The 21,138-nt window shown below is 61.5% G+C and overlaps 2 protein-coding genes across 2 annotated transcripts in view; one reads left to right on the forward strand and one right to left on the reverse strand.

Annotated features, from left to right (window-relative positions):
• The window catches only part of Dzip1l (DAZ interacting zinc finger protein 1 like), a 10,500-nt gene extending 1,039 nt beyond the window's left edge, over nt 1-9,461 (forward strand). The window contains exons 2-15 of the mRNA XM_048334447.1: nt 1,189-1,285; nt 1,426-1,532; nt 2,678-2,839; nt 3,178-3,306; nt 4,807-4,869; nt 5,297-5,437; nt 5,895-5,925; nt 6,125-6,181; nt 6,469-6,602; nt 6,837-7,011; nt 7,446-7,518; nt 7,741-7,904; nt 8,140-8,327; nt 9,068-9,461. Of these exons, the coding sequence (XP_048190404.1) occupies nt 1,189-1,285; nt 1,426-1,532; nt 2,678-2,839; nt 3,178-3,306; nt 4,807-4,869; nt 5,297-5,437; nt 5,895-5,925; nt 6,125-6,181; nt 6,469-6,602; nt 6,837-7,011; nt 7,446-7,518; nt 7,741-7,904; nt 8,140-8,327; nt 9,068-9,211 (1,665 nt within the window). The 3' untranslated portion in view covers nt 9,212-9,461. The remainder of the gene's footprint in view (nt 1-1,188; nt 1,286-1,425; nt 1,533-2,677; nt 2,840-3,177; nt 3,307-4,806; nt 4,870-5,296; nt 5,438-5,894; nt 5,926-6,124; nt 6,182-6,468; nt 6,603-6,836; nt 7,012-7,445; nt 7,519-7,740; nt 7,905-8,139; nt 8,328-9,067) is intronic.
• A 2,397-nt stretch (nt 9,462-11,858) lies between these two features.
• Nucleotides 11,859-19,921, reverse strand: Cldn18 (claudin 18). Its single transcript, XM_048334986.1, has 5 exons — nt 19,702-19,921; nt 14,013-14,177; nt 13,481-13,598; nt 12,567-12,677; nt 11,859-12,033 (listed from the first exon to the last, which is right to left on the reverse strand). Exons 1-5 carry the CDS (start codon nt 19,919-19,921, stop codon nt 11,859-11,861), a joined length of 789 nt encoding a protein of 262 aa, XP_048190943.1.
• Between the last annotated feature and the right edge of the window lie 1,217 nt (nt 19,922-21,138).

Here is a 21,138-nt window from a genome sequence, read left to right on the forward strand (position 1 = left end):
CTTGAACTCAGGGCCTGAGCACTGTCCCTGGCTTCTTTTGCTCAAGGCTAGCACTCTGCCACTTGAGCCACAGCGCCCCCTCTGGCCATTTTCTATATATGTGGTGCTGGGGAATCGAACCCAGGGCTTCACGTATACGAGGCAAGCGCTCTTGCCACTAGGCCATATCCCCAGCCTGGAAGAAGAGTCTTGATGGGGACTTGACTGCCCGGGCTGGCTTTGAACTGCCACCCTCAGATCTCAGCCTCCTGAGCGGCTGGGATGACAGGCGCGAGCCACCGGCGCCCGGTCTTGATTCTTATTCTATTCCCATATCACAGTGGGACAGAAGAAATCGTTGGGACATATTGTTAACTAATGAAATGGTGATCGATAACGGTTTATTGTGTGTGTGCCTTTACACACACACACACACACACACACACACACGAGTTCAAGCCCCGGGACTGCAGAGAGAGCGAAACACAGGCACAGATGCCAGTTTTCAGCATGAGCCCAGTGCCTGAGACCTCGGTGGGGATTTCTTCTACGGTCCACCGGGCGCTGGCAGCCGTTTTGGCCGCATCACGCCTCATTTAGTTCAATTCTTTGATTCCTTCTCCTCTCATCCTCTTTCTCTTCCTTTCTTCCTGTGCCCCTCTTCCTCCCCCTCTTCCTCCCCCTCTCCTCCTCTTCCTCCTCCTCCCCTTCCTGCTCCTCCTCCTCCTCCTCCTCCCCTTCCTCCTCCTCCTCCCCTTCCTGCTCCTCCTCCTCTTCCTCCTCCCCCTCCTCCTCCTCCTCTCCCTCCTCCTCCCCCTCCTCCTCCCCCCCTCCTCCTCCTCCCCCTCCTCCTCCTCCCCCTCCTCCTCCTCCCCCTCCTCCTCCTCTTCCTCCTCTCCTCCTCCTCTCCTCCTCCTCCTCCTCCTCCCCCTCCTCCTCCTCCTCCTCCCCCTCCTCCCCCCCTTCTCTTCTGCCATTCTGTGGGGATAAGCCCTCTACTACGGAGCCCCATCCCAGCCCCTCAAATTCTCGATTTCCCAGGCAGCCCAGAGGAAGGGGCTTCGGTCCACCCCCACCAGGGGGGCGTCCCCAGGTTCTCCCCCCCCCCCGCTGTCCCCCCCCAGGCTCCCCCCCCCCCGCTGTCCCCCCCCCAGGCTCCCCCCACCCCGCTGCCCCCCCCCAGGCCCTAACCGCCCTTGCCCCGCGCAGTGCCACCTGTGTGACAAGACGTTCATGAGCGCCGCCTTCCTCCGCGGCCACCTCCAGCGCCGACACGCGGGGCACGCCGAGGACGGGGACGGCGGCGGTGAGGAGCGGGGAGACCCTGCGGGGCGCGGGGGGCGCTGGGGCCGGCAAGCACAGCCGGGAATGCCCTTGACCCCAGGTCAGGGGACACTCCACACTGTATGCCCCCCCCTCCCCCCAGGAAAGCCGCAGCCACAGCAGCAGCAGCAGGAGCTGGAGGCCGCCTGGAGGAGCTGAGGGCCCAGCTCAAGTGCACCCAGGGCCAGCTGGAGGCCCAGCAGGCGGCGGACAGGCAGAGGCAGCTGCAGGTGCGGGGGGCGCAAGGAGGGCGGGGCTTCTGCGGGTGGGCGGGGCCTCCCAGGTGGGCGTGGTCAGGAAGCGTGGAGGGGGTTGGGGGGAGCTCCCCACTGATTTCCCCCAGAGCTAGAAACCACAGGCAAGGATGGCAGCCCCTGATTTGTGGAAAGTGAAGTCATCCAGAAAGTGAAATCATCATCATCATCATCATCATCATCATCATCATTTAATTATTGAATCATGATGATGATGATGATGATGATGATGATTTTATTTATTTTGCCAGTCCCGGGGCTTGGACTCAGGGTCTGAGCACCGTCCCTGGCTTCTTTTTTGCTCAAGGCCGGCACCCTGCCACTTGAGCCACAGCGCCCCTTCTGGCCTTTTCTGTTTCTGTGGCGCTGAGGACTCGAACCCGGGGCTTCGTGCGTGCTAGGCGGGCACTGTACCACCAGGTCACAGTCCCAGCCCCAGGTGAAAGGATTTTGCCCCTCAAAGTGGAGCAGAGCTTCTCACTTTCCTGCGTGGGTCCCCACCACCGTGGAGGCCCTTGAACTTGGGTTTTTCTTGTTTGTTTTTTTTTTCTGAGCACCAACCTAGGTCTGATGGTCCTAGTTCCAAAACTCTGCCGGAAGAACTGTTTAGAAAATATTTGCAGAATTGAGGGGGGCGGGGTGGGGAGCAGGCCTGGGAAGGTGGCTTAGCGGTAGAGCGCTCGCCTAGCACGCGTGAAGCCCTGGGTTCGATTCCTCAGCACCACCGACACAGGAAAAGCTGGAAGTGGCGCTGTGGCTCAAGTGGCAGAGTGCTAGCCTTGAGAAAAAAAGAAGCCAGGGACAGTGCTCAGGCCCTGAGTTCAAGTCCCAGGACGGGCAAAAAACAAAACAAAAAACCTAGTTGTCCAAAGGGGTCTGGACAGACGTCTGTAAGAACGATGCACCTTGGTCAGTGCCTTCCATTGTTCTTCCTGCATGCATTTGTTGGGCTGCGGGCAGAACGAGAAGACAAGTACTCACCGTGAAGAACGGCTTAGGATGGAGGACTCTTTGGGTCTCCATAGTGATGAGCCTGTGCAGAATGCCTTTCACCAATGCTGTAGTCACGTATTTTGCTGCTGCTGCTGCGTTTATTTATTTATTTTTATTGTTGTTGTTAGGAAGTGGAGAGCATGCGGCAGAGAGAAATGGAAGCTAAGAAAGAGTTTGACGAGTGGAAAGAAAGAGAGCGAAGCAAATTTTATGGGGAGATAGACAAGCTAAAGCAATTGTTTTGGGATGAATTCAAAGTTGTTGCCAACCAGAACTCTACGCTAGAAGAGGTACCCATCTTTATGCTCCAAAGTTGCCTTCATTGGGCTGGGAAGGTGGCTTAGGGGTAGAGCGCTCGCCTCGCATGCATGAGGCCCTGGGTTCGATTCCTCAGTACCGCACAAATAGAAAAAGCCACAAGTGGCGCTGTGGCTCAAGAGGCAGAGCGCTAGCCTTGAGCAAAAAGAAGCCAAGGACAGTGCTCAGGCCCTGAGTCCAAGGCCCAGGACTGACAAGAGAAAAAAAGAGAAGGATTTCTCTGTGCCGTTCCTGACTGCGGTGGAATTTCAGTGGGCTGGGAGCAGCGCCCCCTCTCTGTGTCTGAATAACCCGCCGCCGGCTTGTTTAGAAGCTGCAGGCCCTGCAGGCCCGCGGGGCGGTGGAGTCCCACCTGGGATCGCTGCGGGACGAGGAGGCCGAGGAGCGGCTCCGGCAGGCCCAGGAGCTCCAGGCTCTACGGGAGAAGATGGAGCTTCAGGTGAGCAGGCCATGCACCCTCGCCGTCATTTCCAGAGCAGGACAAGGACCTCGCTGGGGCCGGGAAGGTGGCTTGGCGGTAGGGTGCTGGCCCAGCAGGCATGAAGCCCCGGGTTCGATTCCTCAGCACCACAGACACAGAAAAAGCCAGAAGTGGCGCTGTGGCTCACATGGTAAGAGTGCTAGCCTTGAGCACAAGCCAGGGACGGTGCTCAGGCCCTGAGTTCAAGCCCCAGGACTGACACAAAAGAAAGAGAAGGATTTCTCTGTGCTGTTCCTGAGCATTTTTGTCCAAGGCTAGGGCTCTACCACGGCTCTTCTTAGAGAGTTTTTTTTTTTTCGGTGGTGGTGGTTCATCGGAGGTACGAGTCTCACAGACTTTCCAGCCAGGGCTGGCTTCGAATTGTGATTCTCCGGTTTCAGGCTCCTGGAGGAGCTGGGATTATAGACATGAGAGACAGAGCTTAGCATGGCTGCTCAGCTTCGCTGTGGGGGTGAGGAAGGTTGATCGAGGTCGAAGCTCACGTGGAGATCTTCTACCTGTACAGATCGGCGTAAAGGTGGCTTCTTAGCAAGGCTGTCGGGAATCCGCTTTTCCCGCTGCTAGGTGCAAGTGTCTACAGAACACGGGCAAGCTAGATGGAAACATGTCCGGTGGGTTTCCGGCCTGACATCTTGGTCGCCGTTTTTGATTTTAACCCGATGGAAAACAATTCACGAGGTGTGACGGTGTCCTGGATGTGGGGATATTGGGGAGTCCACCCAGATTGACATGTTGAAGTGTTTAACACCCGGTTGTCCCTGGAGCCAATAAATAAATAAATAAAAGAAGAGCTCTGATCTGTGGCACTCGCCCGTTCTCGTGCTGCGCGCGCTCCGAGACCAGCAAGAGTTCACGCCGTGCACGCGAACGCGAGCTCAGAGCCGCTGTCCTCACCCTTTTATGAGTTTGTATAACCTGTCGTGTGGAAATCAACCCGCTCCTTTGATTGTTCTAGCCATGTCTTCCTCCTTCCTCCTCCCTCCCTCCCTCCCTCCCCAGACACTTGTCTCTCCGCCCTTCGCTGTTTTATTGTCAGAGGGAAAATATAGACATAACATTTATGAGGTGCAAATAATCCGATGATTAATCCCTTCTGTATGGACTCTCTCGTGCTGAGATTGGAGAGGAAAATAGTTCTGCATTTTCAGTCCTTTTTTTTGGGCCTTGATTTCGACTTATCGTAACTTATTTTAGTTTAGGATAAAGTATAATGATTCAAGGATATCCATCTATCTACATATATATATATATATATATATATATATATATGTAATTTATATCCACTCCACAGCTCCACTTCTGGCTTTTTTGGGGGTTCCTTGGAGATCAGAGTCTCATGGACGTTCCTGCCCCAGGCTGGCTTTGAACCAGGATCCTCAGATCTCAGCCTCCTGGGTACCAGCTAGGATCACCAGCTCCTGGCTAAGCTTTCAATCTTTTTCTTTTTCTTTTTTCCAGAAAGCACAGTGGAAGAGGAAAATGAAGCAACTAGACCAAGAGCGGGCCGCGGAGAGGAGAGAGGTAGCCGCCCTCGCCCGGTCTGGGGGGAGCTCGGTCAGGGTCCCCTCTCCCTCCTCCGCGCGGCCCGTGGCTGCCCATCAGATCGTCTGCCGGGGCTGTCTGCGGTCCTTTCGGGGGGTGTGTGTGTGTGTGTGTGTGTGTGTGTGTGTGCGCACAGACGTCAGCTGACCAGGCCTCCTGGGCTCCGCCACGCAGCGCCCCCTGCAGGCCTTCCAAAGTCCTCGCCCTCCACGGAACCAGGCCGCCTTGGGGTGTCCTTACTGTACCCATTTTCTTTGTTTTTAATTTGTTCTCCTACCGGGGCTTGAACTCAGGGCCCGGGAGTTAGCCTTTCTCTTTCTGGGTTCAAGGCCCGGCGGCCCCTGAGACCTGCAGACGTGGGACAGACTGACTCCCTCCCCGCCCCCCCCCCCCCGTCCTCCCCCAGCTGCAGGAGGAGAACGAGCGGCTGCGGGCCTCCCTGTCTCAGGACGAGAGGAAGATGGACGCCCAGGCCCAGCGCCAGCTCCGCGCCCTCCGCGCCCAGCTACAGGAGCAGGCCAGGCGCATTGCCTCTCAGGAGGACATGGTGGGTCTGAGGCCGGGCTCCCTCCCCCCTCCCTCCCTCCCTCCCTTCCTCCCTCCCTCCCTGGGGGAGTGGGCAGTCGCCGGGGGTTTGAATCGAAGGCCTCACACTTGTTAGGCCGGTGCTCTTCCGCTTGAACCACGCCCCCAACCCCTGTCAAATGTGTCGTTAGTTCCCGCATGAGATTCTGCCACCCTCCTGGAGCTCAGGCTTCCCCAAGAGTTGAGGTGACAAACGGGAACCGCTACGCCTGTTTCCTCCCCCTACGCCCCGCCCCCCCCCCCCGCCCCTACTTTTTGAGATGAGCCACTCAGGCTGCTCGTCTCCTGGAGTCGCCGGTACTACAGGCATGAGCTACGGCACTGGGCCTCAGACACGATTCCTGAACCGCACACCCCGCTCGGAGCGGTCTCCCCGCCCCAGTCGGTGCCCGCCCGTAACCCTCTCCGTTCTCCTGCAGATCCAGGCCTTGTCAGCGAGGAAGGTGGAGGGTAAGTGTGCCCGGGGCGTGTGTCCGTGTGTGTGTGTGTCCGTGTGTGTGTGTAGGGCTGTCACGACGCCTCAGTGCTTCTCCCTGCTGTCCCTGCGTGCAGGCCTATGGGGTGAGGGGGTCCCCCGTGGGGAGGGGGTGGTGGGGTTCTCGGGCCTGCTTGCTGTCTGTTGATTTGACTCAGCCAAAGCTGTTTGCAGAGGCGCAGGCAGTGCCGCAGCCCGTGGACGTGGACGTGGATGACTCGTCCGAGGAAGGTGGGGGCCCCCAGTCCTTTTCACGGCTTCCTTCGGGTGGCCTTGGCTGCCATCGGGACCCACCTGGGGTGATCACCGACCGGAGGTGTTCTGGCTGCTGACGGGGAAACTGAGGCTTGGAGAAGTTCCGGCCACTCTAGAGTCCCAAAGCTGGGGGTGGGGAGACGCACTGCTTTTAGGGTTCCCATGTGCAGAGCCCCCGGGGGGGGGAACCCCAGGCTGGCCGGGGGAGGGGGGAGGGAATCTCACATGGACAGGCCGGCCGGGACCCTTGTGTGGTGCTACAGAGCCGGACGACGCCCGAGAGGACCGGCGGAAGGTTCTGGAAGCTCTGCGACAGAACGCCACCTTGCTGAAGCAGTTCCGGCCCATCCTGGAGGACACGCTGCAGGAGAAGCTGGAAGGCTTGGGGATCAAGAGGGTGGGTCCCCGGCCCCCCCCCCCAGTGGGTGGGCGGGTGTGGGGGGGGAAAGGCACTCGGGAAGCCATCATCACCATCATCGCTGTTATTCTTTCCGTGCCCCGGGTTGGGTTTGAACTCGGGTCCCGCCTCGAGCAACCAAGCCGAGGGGAACCCGGCGCTTGGGCTCCCCCCGCCCCCCCCGAGTTCAAGCCCGGGGACCCCCTTGGATCGTTGGGCACGCACGCTCCCCAGGACGCGAGAGGCATCTCCACGGACACGCTGGGGCGCCTGGAAGGCCTGCTGCGCGCGCGGAGGGAGGGCAAAGCCCGGACGGTCACCGGCTTCCTCCCGCTCAGGGCCGAGCTCGCCCGGGAGGCCACCAGCAGGGCCACGGCGGGGGCCCCCCAGCCCCACGGCCAGCCGCCAGGTAACCCCGGCCCCGCCCGGCCTCGCCCCCCGGCCTTGTCCTTCGTCCATCGCGGGTGGGACTCGAACCCGGGGCCCGGACCACAGACCACTCCTGGGTTCCCGAAGGCTCGTGGGAGAGGAGGGTCTCGCGGGGACGTTCCCGCCCGGGCTGGCTGGCTGGCTTTGAACCCGCGCCCCCCCCCCCCCCCATCTCGGCCTCCCGAGTAGCTGGGATGACAGGCGGGGGGGGGGGGGGGCCTGGCCGGGGGACGGAGCCGGTGTCGGGGCGGCGTGCGCGGTCCTGGGGTGACCTCTAGTGGCCGCAGGGCGGTACTGCAAGGCGGCCAGCTGGAGGCGTCGGGGATGGAGGGGGTCACCGTGGGGGGGGGTGGGCTGGGGGGGGTGGGCGCCCAAGGCCGCTTCCCACCCCCCCCCCCCCGTTGCGTTTCCAAGTGACCCGCCAGCCGAGGACGCCGACCCCCCGGCGGACCCGCCGTCCCGAGAGCCACCGGGGCGGAGCCCCCCAGCAGCGTCCACGCGCCCCCCCCCGCCCCCCGCCCCCGGGCGCGGGCCCCCCCCGCCCCCCCGGGACCGGGGCTCAGGTGAGTCCACCCCGGGCTGCCGGGCGAACCACGGCCCCGCGTCCGGCTTCGAACCCGGATCCTCAGACCGCAGCCTCCTGGGGAGCGGGCGTGACAGGCGCCCCCCCTGCTGAAGGGGTGTCCTCCCCTCTGCCCCCCGCTTTCAGCAGCACGCCCCCCTTCAGCTCGGAGGAGGAGGAGGAGGGGGGGGCGGCCCCGCCCCGTCGCCCCCAGCCGGACCTCGACTGGTCGGACACTGATTTCTCGGAGGAGGAGGAGGAGGAGGACGGCCGGGGCCCCGGCCGGGGTTCAGGGGGGCTGGCCTCCTCAGGTACGCGGGCTGCGAGCCGCCCCTCCCCACGCCCCACCCCGCCCCCCCTCCTTGGTCACGTGCGGGATTTGAACTCGGGGCCCGGGGTGGCGGGGACTCTGCCGCTCCCGCGTTGCCGGTAGCTGTGCCCCCCAGACCCACCCCGCGTCCCCACGGGAGCCCCGCTGTGAGCCCCGCGGGGGGGGTGCCCCCTCCCCGCCCCCCTCCCCCTCACCGGCCCCCGTGCCCCCTCCAGGAACCCTGGTGCAGGCCATGGTGAGAAACCTCCAGAAGCAGCTCGAGGTCCCCGCCAGGAAGCCTGCGGGCGGCGTCAGTGTGCTGGGGGGGCCGGGGCGCGGCCCGCGGAGGGGGGGACCCGCCCCCGCCCCCGCCCCTGCCCCGGTCCCCGCCACAGCCCCCGCCACGCCGGGAGGGAGGCCGCAGGTGAGGGGCACCGCGAGGCTCGGGCTGCGTCTGTGGTCTGGGGGGCCGTGTGGTTCCCTTGGGGGCACCTCGAGCTCCCCCGGGGGCCCTGGGGGTGTCTGGAGCAGATTCCCCAAGGCAGGGAAACTGAGGCACAGGGAGCACACGTGACCTCCCTGTGGGCTTCTTACAGGTCTTCCCCTCTAGCCCTGTCTACTGCACTGACCAACGCCCTCCCCTCTCCCCCCTTCCTCCCTCTCCCTCCCTCCCTCTCCCCCTCCCTCTCCCTTCCTCTCTCCCTCCCCCTCCCTTTCCTTTCCCTCCTCCCCCTCCCCTCCCCCTCCCCCTCCCTCTCCCTTCCTCTCTCCCTCCCCCTCCCTTTCCTTTCCCTCCTCCCCCTCCCCCTCCCCCTCCCCCTCCCCCTCCCCCTCCCTTCCTCTCTCCCTCCCCCTCCCTTTCCTTTCCCTCCTCCCCCTCCCCCTCCCTCTCCTCTCCCCCTCCCCCTCCATCTCCTTCCCTCTCCCCTCCCCCTCCCTCCCTCTCCCCCTCCCCCTCTCCCCCCTCCTCCTCCCTCTCCCTTCCCCTCCCCCCTCTCTCCCTCTCCTTCTGCCTCTCCCTCACCTCTCCCCCTCCCCCTCCCCCTCTCTCCCTCTCCTCTCCCCCCTCCCTCTCCTTCTGCCTCTCCCTCTCCTCTCCCCTCCCCCCTCCCCCTCCCTCCCGGTGGGGGGGACGACTCCTCATGCATCCCCCCCCCCCCGCAGCTTTCTGAAGAGAGCGAGCTGGAGATCTCGTCCCTGGAAGATCTGTCTCCCAGCCCGGGGGGGAAGCAGCCGCCCGCCCCCTCCGCCGCCGCCCGGCCCGCACCCCCGGGGCGCCTGGGTCGCCCCAGCTTCCCCGCCTGGTGACTCCGTCCCCAGCCCGGCTGTGGCCGCCCCGGCCTGGGGGGGGGGTCCCCTCCGCCCCAGGGCTCTGAGGATGACGCTAGGGTGTGGAGGGGCCTGGAAGCCACTTGCACCCCGGTGGGCGCACTGGGGTTCTTTGGGGTTCCGTGGGCATGGCGCAACAGGAGCCCGGGGGGGGGGGCTGGAACCTTCTAGAAAGGGGCTGGAAGTGGATCGGGCAGAGCCGGGCTGTAGAGGGACATGGAGCGAATTCCCAGGGCGCTCTGAGCCCTCCCTCCCTCCCTCCCTCCCTCCCTCCCTCCCTCCCTCCCTCCCTCCCTCCCCCTCCCCCCCCAACATGGACTTCAGACAAACAACTGATTAAAACACAAGACAAAACCCCAAGTCCCACATCTTTATCCTGGAGCCAGGGAGGGGCGTGGGGGGGGCGGCTCTGTTTCGGGTTCACCGGGCACCTCCACGCCCGCCCCTCCAGCCGGTCCCACCATGAGCGACACCCCCAGCTTTTGGGGTTTTTGTGCGTGTGCTTCGTTGGAGAAAAAGCGTGTCACGGGCTCTCCTGCCCCCCAGCCGGCTTCGAACCGTGCACCCCAGATCTCAGCCCCCCGCGGGGCTAGGATGACAGGCAGGGGCCCCCCCAGCCCCCTCCCCCCGTGTGTGAGGCAGAGGAGTGCGGAGGCACGGGACACAGCTGTGCTGGAAAGTGGGGGGCCCTGGGGTGGGGGTGGGGGCGCCCCGAGGCCTAACTTGGGCTCCTGAGTTAACTGCGGCCCGACTCTGTGTCCGTCCGTCCGTGTGTCCATCCATCCATCCCCGCCCTGGGGCTTGAGCTCAAGGCCTGGGCGCTGTCCCTGGCTTCTTGCCCTCCTCCGATCTGGGGGGGGGGGCGGCGCCCTCCCCGCGGGGGTCCCCGTGATTTGCAGGCGCTCCCCCCCTGGCTCGCGCTGGCTCGCAGCCCGGCCCTCTTGTCCCCCTCGCCCGCCCGGGCTCAGCCACTCCGGCAGGGGAGTGTTTGCACTCGCCTCGCCTTTGGAATTTGGGGGGCGGGGGGGAGGACGGGAGGCAGTCGCGTTCTTTCCATGACCCCAGCCACCCCGCTCGTCCAGTCCCCTTGGCCGTTGTATTGTTTTATTATTATTATTATTATTATTATTATTATTATTATTATTATTATTATTTTATGACGCTCCGGAAATAGTTGTGGGAGGACCGTGGAAGGCATTTTATTTCGATTTGGGGGGGGTGCTCGGCTTTGGGGCGTCGGGGGGGGACGCGAAGTGGGTCCCCAGCCCCCGGCTCCTCGAGGGGTAAGAGAAGCGTTCCACCTTCAGCGGGAAGCACCGAGCAACGGCGTGTGTGTGTGTGTGCGCGTGCGTGCGTGTGAGCGCGTCTGTGCAAGGCACTGCGATGGGCCGCCGGGCCAGTCGTGACACGGACCCCGCAGAGGGTCAGCCGGGACCCCGAGGAGGACCAGGAAGCCCCCGCGTTCCTGCAGGGTGGACGCCGCTTCCTGCCCGGGCTGGCTTCGAACCCGCGATCCTCAGATCCCAGCCGGCTGGGGAGCCGGGGTGCGAGAAGCCTTCGTGAAGAGTCAAGCCGGGGGTGCTCTGCTCCCGCCTGGCCCGCAGTCGCGTGGCGCCGGCTGGGGAGGGCAGTGCCGGGGGGCTCATCGGGGAGGGGGGGGCGCACGTCTGTCCGCACGGCCGGGGAGACGGGTACGGAGGCGGGCCGCACGTGATGGCCACTTTAGGAAGGTTCTAGTACAAACACAAGACTGGGATGGGTGACATCTGTCTTGATTTAATCTGTCATCCATCTATCACCTTTCCCTCCATCTCTACCTATATCTGTCTCTAGAATCTGTCTGTCTGTCTGTCTGTCTGTCTCTCTATCTATCTCTCTGTCTGTCCATCTCTCTATCTATCTGTCTGTCTATCTATCTATCTATCTATCTATCTATCTATCTATCTATCTATCTATCTATCTGTCTATCTGTCTATCCATCTTTCTATCTATCTATCTATCTATCTATCTATCTATCTATCTGTCTGTCTGTCTATCTGTCTGTCTATCTGTCTATCTATCTTTCTATCTATCTATCTATCTGTCTGTCTGTCTATCTATCTGTCTATCTATCTATCTATCTATCTATCTGTCGGTCTATCCATCTGTCTTTCTCTCTCTCTATCTGTCTGTCTGTCTATCCATCTATCTATCTATCTATCTATCTATCTATCTATCTGTCGGTCTATCCATCTGTCTTTCTCTCTCTCTATCTGTCTGTCTGTCTGTCTATCTGTCGTCTGTCTCTGTCTCTCTGTCTGTCTGTCTGTCTGTCGTCTGTCTCTGTCTCTCTATCTGTCTCTCTATCTGTCTGTCTATCTGTCGTCTGTCTCTCTCTGTCTCTCTGTCTGTCTGTCTGTCTGTCTGTCTATCTCCTCTCACTCTCTCTATGTAACTATGGCCTCTAACTTATAAACGAGAACGTGGCAGCAGAGTTGTTTGGCAGTGGTTGGCGACAGAACCCAGTAGGCCAGCGCTCGCAGCAGCTGAGATGAAGTCTAACTTCCGACGGTGAGTCCGAAGCGGCCGGGAGGGCGAGGGCGAGTCTCTGGGCGCGGGGGGCGGGCGGGGGGGGGGGTCCTGGGCGTTACACGTAGTCGTACTTGGAGGGCTGAGATTGGGCCTCGTCCTCGGCGCGGGCCGGGCCCCCCTCGTAGATCTTCTGGTTCCGGGCGGGAGGCCCGAAGCCCGTGCTGGCTTTGAGGCCCCCGGGCTTGTAGGCCACGTTGTGGCCCGAGGCGTGGTAAGACACGGCTTTGTAGCTGCAAGCAAAACACAGCCGCCGTGACCACGGCCTTCCCTGCCCACGGCCGGCTTTGAACCCACGGCCTCAGCTCGCGGTGTCCCCGGAAGCCAGGGTGATGGGCGGGAGCCGGGTTGCTGTGTGGTTCTGTAGATTTACCACGCACACGCGCACACACACGCACACACACACAGAGGGGAGGAGGGCCGATGGACGGTGGGCGGGTGGGGAGGACCGCCCTGCCCTGGGACCTCACACTGGGAGCACCCACTCACTTGGTGTCACCGGTGGGGGGGTGGGGAGGACCGCCCTGCCCTGGGACCTCGCACGGGGAGCACCCACTCACTTGGTGTCATCGGTGGGGGGTGGGGAGGACCGCCCTGCCCTGGGACCTCACATGGGGAGCACCCACTCACTTGGTGTCATCGGTGGGGGGAGGACCGCCCTGCCCTGGGACCTCGCACGGGGAGCACCCACTCACTTGGTGTCACCGGTGGGGGGGTGGGGAGGACCGCCCTGCCCTGGGACCTCACATGGGGAGCACCCACTCACTTGGAGTCATCGGGCGTCAGCCCCCGACAGGCGATGCACATCATGACCCCTCCGATGAGCGTGAGGCCTCCGGCCACCCAGCCCACGAACAGCGCGGCGCCGAAGGTGTACCTGAGCATGGGACACAAGTGGGTGAACGCGGGTCCCCCTCGCTTCTAGAGGCTTCTTCCGGGCCCCCGGCTCTCGGGCCCCCTTCCGCTGGAGCTGGTTTTGTTTTATACCCAAGGCCTTGGCGTTCTGTCGCTTGAGCCACGGATCCACTTGCAGCTTTCTGGCGGTTTGTTGGACGGAGGACTCTCACGGCCTTTCCCGCCCGGGCTGGCTCTGAACCGCCATCCTCAGATCTCAGCCTCCTGAGTAGCCCGGATGACCGGCGGGAGCCGCCGGTGCTCCCTAGCTTCGCGATCCCTTTTAACTCACTTCAACGGTGACTGAAGTTCACCCCGCCCAGCCCCTAGCAGGCATCCGATACAGCAGAATGAATGAATGAATGAATGAATGAATGAATGAAGAGGCAGCTCTAACTGTTTGACCCCTTGCTCATTTTCCATTCAAGTTCTTATCTCTCTCCAGCCGGAGTCCCCCTCCCTCCCCTGTAGCTTGCTGTCAGTGGATGCTCATTTGCATACAGTGCATTTGCATACCAGGTAATAGTTCCTGATTGGCCACCGCCGCGGTGGGACCTCCCACATGGCGTACTGCCAGTGGACGCTCCTTTCCATAGTGGGTTAACACTTCCTGATTGGTTATCGCTACCATGGGCCCTCTCCCCACCAATGGCTTGCTAGCAACAGATGTGCATTTGCATACTGTGCATTTGCATATCGGTTAATGGTTGGTCACCAGCACCACGAGCCCTTCCTACCAGTGTGCGTGTGTGTGTGCGCGTGTGCGTGCGCGTGCGCGTGGCTCACCTGGTTTGCACCGTCTGGACCATCCCACCCATGCTGCCGTACATGTTGGCCGTGGACATCCAGAAGTTCGTCACCAGCATGTTGGCGAACACGGACACCCCGATGATGGCGCACACGCCTGTGGGCACAGGGCGGGCGGGGCTGTCGGACGCTCTGGGGGGCCGTGTGGACCCGTAGAATGGCCACTCTGCTGGACAAGGGGCCAGCTGCCCCCCACTCCCCCCCACTCCCCCCCCGCCTTGTCTCCTCAATTCTGGAAGGACTCCCAGGCCCGGCTAAGAACATTGATGGGCTGGGGCTTGTGGATGAGTTCTTCTTGTTTTAATCGGTGGTGGGGCTTGAACCCGGGGCCTGGGCGCTGTCCCTGAGCATCTAACGCTCACGCCAGGCCCGAGTCCCATGGGCTTTTCCCGCCGGGGCTGGCTTGGAACCGCGATCCTCAGACCTCAGCCTCCTGAGTAAGCTAGGGTGACAGGCGGCGGGAGCCCGGCTTTTGCGGGGGGGCGCGGGTGGGGGGGGGCGCCGTGCGTACCTGAGATGATGAACAGGATCCCGGAGGTCAGCGTCATCTTGGCCTTGGCCGAGTCCTCCATGCTGCCGATGCGAATGCATTTCAGGGCGAAGATGGACACCAGGATGCCGATGACCCCCAGCACGATGCCCACGATCATGAGGGCGCGCACGGCTTGCAGCATGGCTGGCGGGGGGGGGAGGGGGGAGAGAGAGGCGCGGGGAGGTGAGCGCCCCCGTTTTCCGGTTTGGGTGAAGGCCGGTGCTGTACTGCTTGAGCCGCAGGACCACCTCCAGCTTGTTTTTTTGGTAGTTTATTGGAGATGAAAGCGTTACGGACTCGCCTGCCTAGGCTGGCCTCGAACCCCGATCCCCCCATCTCAGTCTCCCGAGGCACTAGGATGAGAGGCGTGAGCCACTGGCTGACCGGCCAGGCTGGCGATCTGCCACCCCTCGGGCGGGGCTGGGGGCCCAGCTTCCATGGTGCTGCCCTGCCCGTCCAGAGCTCGGGCCCCGCCCTCAGCGTCTCTGCGTCGGTGATCCCCGATCTCGCCTAGCCCGTCCCCCCCCGCGGCCCGATCGCCCCTCCTGCGGCCGCCTTAGCCTCCCACTTGAGCCGCTCCCTCCTGGCGGCCCGCCCGCTGCTTCCTTCCGCCGGGCCAGTCATCGGACGGGCGTTCGGAGCCCCACGTTCTGATCCGCGGCCTGGCCGGACCTTCAGGAGGACCGGCCGCCACCCCATTCTCCCCACCCCCGCCCCCCAAGGTGATCAGCGAGTGTCTAGACACTTGGTCCCCACGAAATGCTTTTCCCCTCCTCTGGTGCTCAGTGGAATCTTGTGGGCAGAGCCGAGCTATTCAGGGAGGCTCCTGGTTCAAAGCCAAACCCCCCCCCCCCCCCCCCCGCACACACCCGGGGCACAGAAGCCCAGGAGGGTTTTCTTCTCTCTCGTGCGCCCTCAAAAAGCCGCAAGTGAAGGGGTGGCTCAAGCGGCCGAGCGCCGTCCTTGAGAGTATAAAGCCGATCGAGGGCACAAGGCCCCGAGTTCAAGTCCCGGGACCCCAGTATCCTGTGCGCGCACGTGCGCGCGCACACACACACACACACGTGAGCTTTTCCCTGGTCAAGCCCCGGAGAGGCCGAGGCGTGGTTCTGTGCCATGGCTGATGGCTCACGGTGCTGACTCACGCACCGCGTCCCCGAAACCCGACTTCCTGGGGCGTGGAAACAATGTGTGTGGATGAGGCCTGAGCTGGTTTCGGGGAGGAGGAAGAGGGGGGCGGGGAGGGTAATGAGGGGGGGAGTCCGGGGCCCCACGAGTCGACCCTCACGCAAAGGCAGTGTACCTTGCTGTGTTTTTTTTTTGGGGGGGGGCGTGGGGGGAGCAAAAGCTGATCTTCCTGTGCACACGGCTTTCATCAATCGGTGTGTGGGTGCCGAGGGCCCCCCCCCCCCGTCAGCCGCCATGTTAGCTAGCTACCCGGGAGGGCTGGGATCCAAGGATCCCCCTTGGAAGCCGGCTCGGACTCGAATCTCCGACGAACACAGCTGAGCAGCCACAAGCGGAGCGTGGCTCGAGGGGTCGAGCGCCCACCTGAAAGCAGAGACGCTCAGGAGCAACGCCTAGGCCCTGAGTTCAAGGCCCGGGACTGGCGCAAGCAAACAGTAAATAAAAGACACCAGTCTCGCTTACGCACCTCAGGCCTCCTCAACCCAAATGCGGGAAGACAGGAAATTGTAGTTTAAGGGGGGATACTTTTTGGGGGGGGGGTGGGAAGAAGGAGGTGTGCAGCAAAATGTTGGGAGACTCTCCCCCCCAAAAATGTCAAAAGTCACTTGCAAGGAACTTAAAATAAAACAGACGTGAGGTCTCAGGAAGTGGTTTGTGGCTCTAGCAAAACAAGCACCCCCTTTCCTCGTGCTCGGGGTTGTGGGAGCAGAGCAGGGGTGAGTCACCCCTGTTTTCTGGTGGTTCCTTGGAGATAAAGAGTCTCACGACTTTCCCTGCCCGGGGCTGGCTTTGAACCGTGATCCTCAGATCTCAGCCTCCCGAGCAGCTAGGATGACAGGCGCGAGCCGACCACCCACCTCCTTGAAGCCTGGATTCTCCTGTACCCCAACCCCCTGCAGCCATCTTCTTGAGTCCCCCCGGCTTTCCCGGTGAGCGGGACTGGGCAGGGTCTCCCCCACCGCCGGGCCACCTGCCTACCTGGGAGCCCAGGATGGTGAAATAGGGCCGGCACTCGGTGAAGCCGGAGCTCTGCCGCACGCAGCTCCGCCACAGCCCCTCGTACTGGAACACGGAGGTGACGGGGTTGTCGTACAGGTCCTGGGTGCTCCACGCGTCCATCTCCGCGGCCGCGATGCACCCCGCCACCCCCCGCCCACGGCCAGCAGGAACCCCACCACCTGCTCCGTGGTGGTAGACACGGCCATGGGGAAGGCCGGGGTCCTGTCGATTGGGGACGTGTGCCCGGCTAACGCTGCCCGGGGCGTGCACGTGTGTGTGTGTGTGTGTGTGTGTGTGTGCGCGCGTGTGCCCTCTCTCAGCCCGCAGTGTTTGCTCGCCGTGTTTTCCTTAGATAGCTCGGTTTCACTCCTGGTTCAAGGACGTTATTATTATTACATTTTTTTCAACTTGTTCGAGAAGAGGCCCTAAGAGTCCTTAGGGCGCCCAGGCGTCTGGAGCTCATGGCCAGCCAAGTGGACGTGGGGGGCGCCCCCTCCTGCACCCCCGAGGCCTTCGCTGGTCCCCGTGAGACCCCAGATCTGGCTCTGCCCACCATGTGGGGGGCCCCGCGGACATGACATTCCCCACCACCTCCCCCACAATGGGCTCCATGTCCATTATATGTGCATGGGCGGCGAGATCGCCCCCAGTCTCCCCTAGAATCACCGAATGTGTGCACAGAAGCAAGAAAGCCGAGGAACGCGCCCTCCCCCCCACCCCCTGCCCCCCGCCCCTGCCCCCCGCCCCCCCACCTGGCCTGCTCCACCTCCAATCTACACGACTCACTTCATGTAGAGCCACAGGGCCAAGGAAAGAGAAGGCCCCCCCCCACTTCTGAGGACTGGGGACCCCCACCCTACCCTCAAGGTGGTGTTTGTTTTATTTATAAGAAGGAGAGCCAGGAATCCTGTTGGTCATGGTGTTCCCAGAACACCACACAGGAGGCCCGGGTGTTGATAGATCTGTATCTAGACATCTATCTTGGGGAGACCGGTGGATGGATGGATGGACGGATGGATGGATGGACAGACAGATTCCCCCAGCCTCTGCATTCAGAGCCATTTTAATTGGATTTTAAGGCCCTGAGATACATGTGCGTACACACACACGCACGCGCACACACACACACACTTCAATGGCTCACGATCATAGCGTCGCCAGGAAGCGAGCCCCACCAATTCGGCCCGTTCAATGCTATCTGGGTTGTGGTTGTACCCCGCTTTTCCTCTCAGAGCACACAGAAGGCATACTAGGGAAGGCCTCGCCCCCTCCCGCATGCAGGCCTTCATTTGCACACTTTACACTGTGTGGTCAGTGTGTGTGTGTGTGTGTGTGTGTGTGTGTGTGGAGAAGGAAGCAGGAACTACAAGAGCCCCGATCGTGTCCTATAAGCAAGAGTGAGATGATCTAAATAAAAGTGGCACGGAGGGCTGGGAGTCCAGGGAGTTGGGCTCCAATGGCCGACAGGAAGAAAGAGGGCGGGACAAGTGCAGGAAGTGACAGGAGATGAGCCAATCGCGTGGGAAATGGCGGGGTGACTGGCGGTCTTGCTGCTAGTTCCACCGAGAGGCAGGTGTTTGAGGAGCTGGGCTCAGTGTTTTATGCTTGTCTTTTAACAGGGTGTATTGTCACCGAAAGAATAGGCTGACAACAACAGAAAGCAAGTAGTTGGTTCTGAACTATGGATTCTCACTCTTGGTATATATATATTTTTCTCCTCTAGTTTCCCAATGAAATGCTTTTAATGCTACATTTCAGGATCAGAAAAAAAAAATAAATCTAATGCCGGGCACCGGTAGCGCACACCTGTCATCCTAGCTACTGAGGGGGCTGAGAGGTGAGGATCACAGTTCGAAGCCAGCCCAGGCAGGAAAGTCTGGGAGACTCTTATCTCCAATTCACCACCAAAAAAAGCCACAAGTGGAGCTGTGGCTCGAGTGGTAGAGCGCCATTAGCTTTGAGGAAAGAGGCTCAGGGACATTGTTCCAGACCCTGGGTTCAAATCCTAGGACCTGAACACACCACACACACACACACACACACACACACACACACACATACACACACACACACTACTCTATTTGAAAAATACCTCTGGAAGTTAGCCAGTCATGGGTTCCTCCATCTGTCCACCCGTCTGTCTGTCCGTCCACCGTCTGTCTGTTTCTCCCTGTCTCTCACATTCACACACGCAAGCTCTTAGAGAAAGCGTCCCAGAGGCGCCCCTGCTCACGTCACCCGATCTCTCTGGGTGTCCTCTCTTCCTGGGTCACACACGGGGACGGGGACAGGGGGTGCTCTTGTCTTTGGGGCCTCACCCCAGCAGATGTCTGGGGGTGGGGCTACAGAACTCGACCTGGGTGAAGGACCAGGGCAGGGCCCAGCCTCCGTGTCCTCATCTCAAAGGCAGACCCCAGGCTCCGGAGGGCAGCTGCTTCCTGCCGTACCCGGGCGCCTGCGTTGCCGATGCCCTCGCCCCTCTGCGGGGCGGGCTGAGCCCCCCACTGGGCGTTCCGCGCGACCTTGGCCACAGGGCCGGGTCTCCAGCTCTGCCTTTCTTTGTTCGGTGCTGTCTAGGTCTCCCCTGTGGACGGGTTCCCAGGTGGGGGAGAATCAGAAGGGCAAGTGGCTGAAACTAGAGTTTGGGGGGGTTGGTTGGGCACCCGGGAGACCTTCACACTCCCTTCCTCAGTGGAGGGAGACCCCGTTGACCTAGCAGGGCCCGCGTGGTCCCCCCCGTCCCCCCCCAGAGTCAAACTGCTTCGGTCTGCTCTCCTGATCTAATGCGTTGCACGTCGTTATTTATGTGAACACACGAACAGTCCTGAAATGGCATCGCGTCGGACACACAGACAAAACCCAAACGCCTCATCCCGCCCGAGGTCACCCCGTCCTTCGCCCGTCCGTCCTGTTTTCCTTTCTTGCACGCCACCCCGCCTGCTCTAAATCTTCACCACCGCCCTGGACACCCTGCTTGTGGCTGTCCCGCCTGGGAGAGTTCTTTCTGGAATGGTTCCATCCTTATGATTGTTATTATTTTTTTTAAATTTAGTGTGTTGGGAGGGGGGGGGTGTCTCACGGACTTTTCCTGCCCCGGCTGGCTTTGAAACCGCGATCCTCAGGTCTCTGCCTCCCGAGTAGCTAGGATGACGGGCGTGAGCCACTGGCGCCTGCCTCTTCCACCCCATTTCTACTGTGGCTGTTAGCTCAGCACCCCACCCCCCGTGCCCCCCAAAGCAGTGGCGGGGTCAGGACATAGACACGGTCCCTTAGACACATGTGGCAGCATTCAGCGGAGGGATCAGGCGCTCCAGCCATTCTGGAACATTCCCTCTGGTTCCTGCCTCCCTGTTGCCTACTTGCTGTTGCTCTTGCTCAAGGTGGGCCCCGGAGGCTCCTGCCGCAGTGCTCCCTTGCTTGCGATGTCCCAGGCCCCGTCCACCTCTCATCGCCCCCGCCCCCCCAGGTCCCCAGGCCTTACCCGGCAGTCCCAGGAGGGTGAAGTAGCCCCGGCACTCGGTGAAGCCCGAGCTCTCGCGCACGCACGAGCGCCACAGGCCCTGGTAGTTGAACACGGCGGTCACCGGGTTGTTGTACAGATCCTGTGTGCTCCACTGGTCCATGCAGGTGGCCGCCACCACACCGGCCAGGCCGAGGGCGGACACCACGAACCCCAGGCCCTGGCACACAGTGACAGACATGGCGGCCGGGGTGGGGGGGTGGGGGGCGAGGGGGGCCCCCTGCGTCCAGTCACAAAGCCACAGGCCCGAGGACACGGACGGACTGAGGGCGCCCGGCGCGGGGAGGGAGGTTTTTCTGGGCCGGCCTGGGTTTTGCACACGTCACCCCCCCCCCCCCACACACAAGGGGCCATGGCGTGGAGGGAGGGGAGGGCTTCCTGGGACTGCCCTCCCTCCCTGCCCTCCCCCCCCCCCCCGTCCCTGGCTTTATCTAGCCCGGTGAGATAATCGCCCCAACATGGGTACCAAGAGCCGTTTGTTTCCCGCCATAGGTACACTCCACTCACTGTTTATCTTTTCGGGGTGTTTCTTTCCTGATTAACCCCGGGCTTCCCCTCTGTGGTGTAAGCCACCCCGGGGGTGCGGGGACATCAGGTGGCTCTCCAAGCACAAATGCCCAGGCCCTGAGTTCAAGTCCCAGGATTGGTACACCTATCCACCCTCCACCCCATCCCCCCAATATTTCTATATGCCAGCCATCCTCGGGAACCCTAGAATGAAGACAATTGTTAAAATGTTCCTCTTGTTACTATGAAGGGGTTCTGCAGCAGAGGGGTCCCCCACGCTCTCCCCCTCCCCCCTCCCTCCAGTCCCCGCCCACAAGTCATGTCGTTCATTTTCCACTCCGTGTCTAGTGAGGACCGCTGCTGCCTTTGTTTACCCTCTGTCCCTCCATTTCTGGGCCACTCCCAGAGACAGATTAAACAAGGCGAAAAGAAAACTCCATTTCCTGGAGTTAGGATTTTCTACGTTCAGAGGCTCGTGGGCTGCATTGCGCCTTTGTGGTCCTCTGCTAAGAGCGTCGTCCTCGGTCTCACTGTGCGTGGAAGTCTCGAGTCCGCTCTAAGCGATCATGTCCGGTGACGGGTTTAGATCTCGCTTCCACATAGGAGAGAAAACACGCGCCTTGGCTCACCTCACTTAGCATGGTTTGTTCTAGGCCCATCCATTTCCCTGCAAATGGCTTTACCTTATTCTTTCTAATGGCTGTGCAAAACTCCATTGTGTGGAGGTACCATCATTTTTTGGATCCACTCATCTCTGGTGGGGCATCTGGGCTGTTGTGAATAGTGCGGCGAGGAACATGGGTGTGCAGGTGTCTTTATCATATCCCGGCTGGTGAAGCTCAGGGTAGAGGCTCAGGAGTGGTATGGTATGGCTGACTTGCAGTTTTAGTT

This window comes from Perognathus longimembris, chromosome 26 (genome assembly GCF_023159225.1).
Source record: "Perognathus longimembris pacificus isolate PPM17 chromosome 26, ASM2315922v1, whole genome shotgun sequence".
NCBI lineage: Eukaryota > Metazoa > Chordata > Mammalia > Rodentia > Heteromyidae > Perognathus > Perognathus longimembris.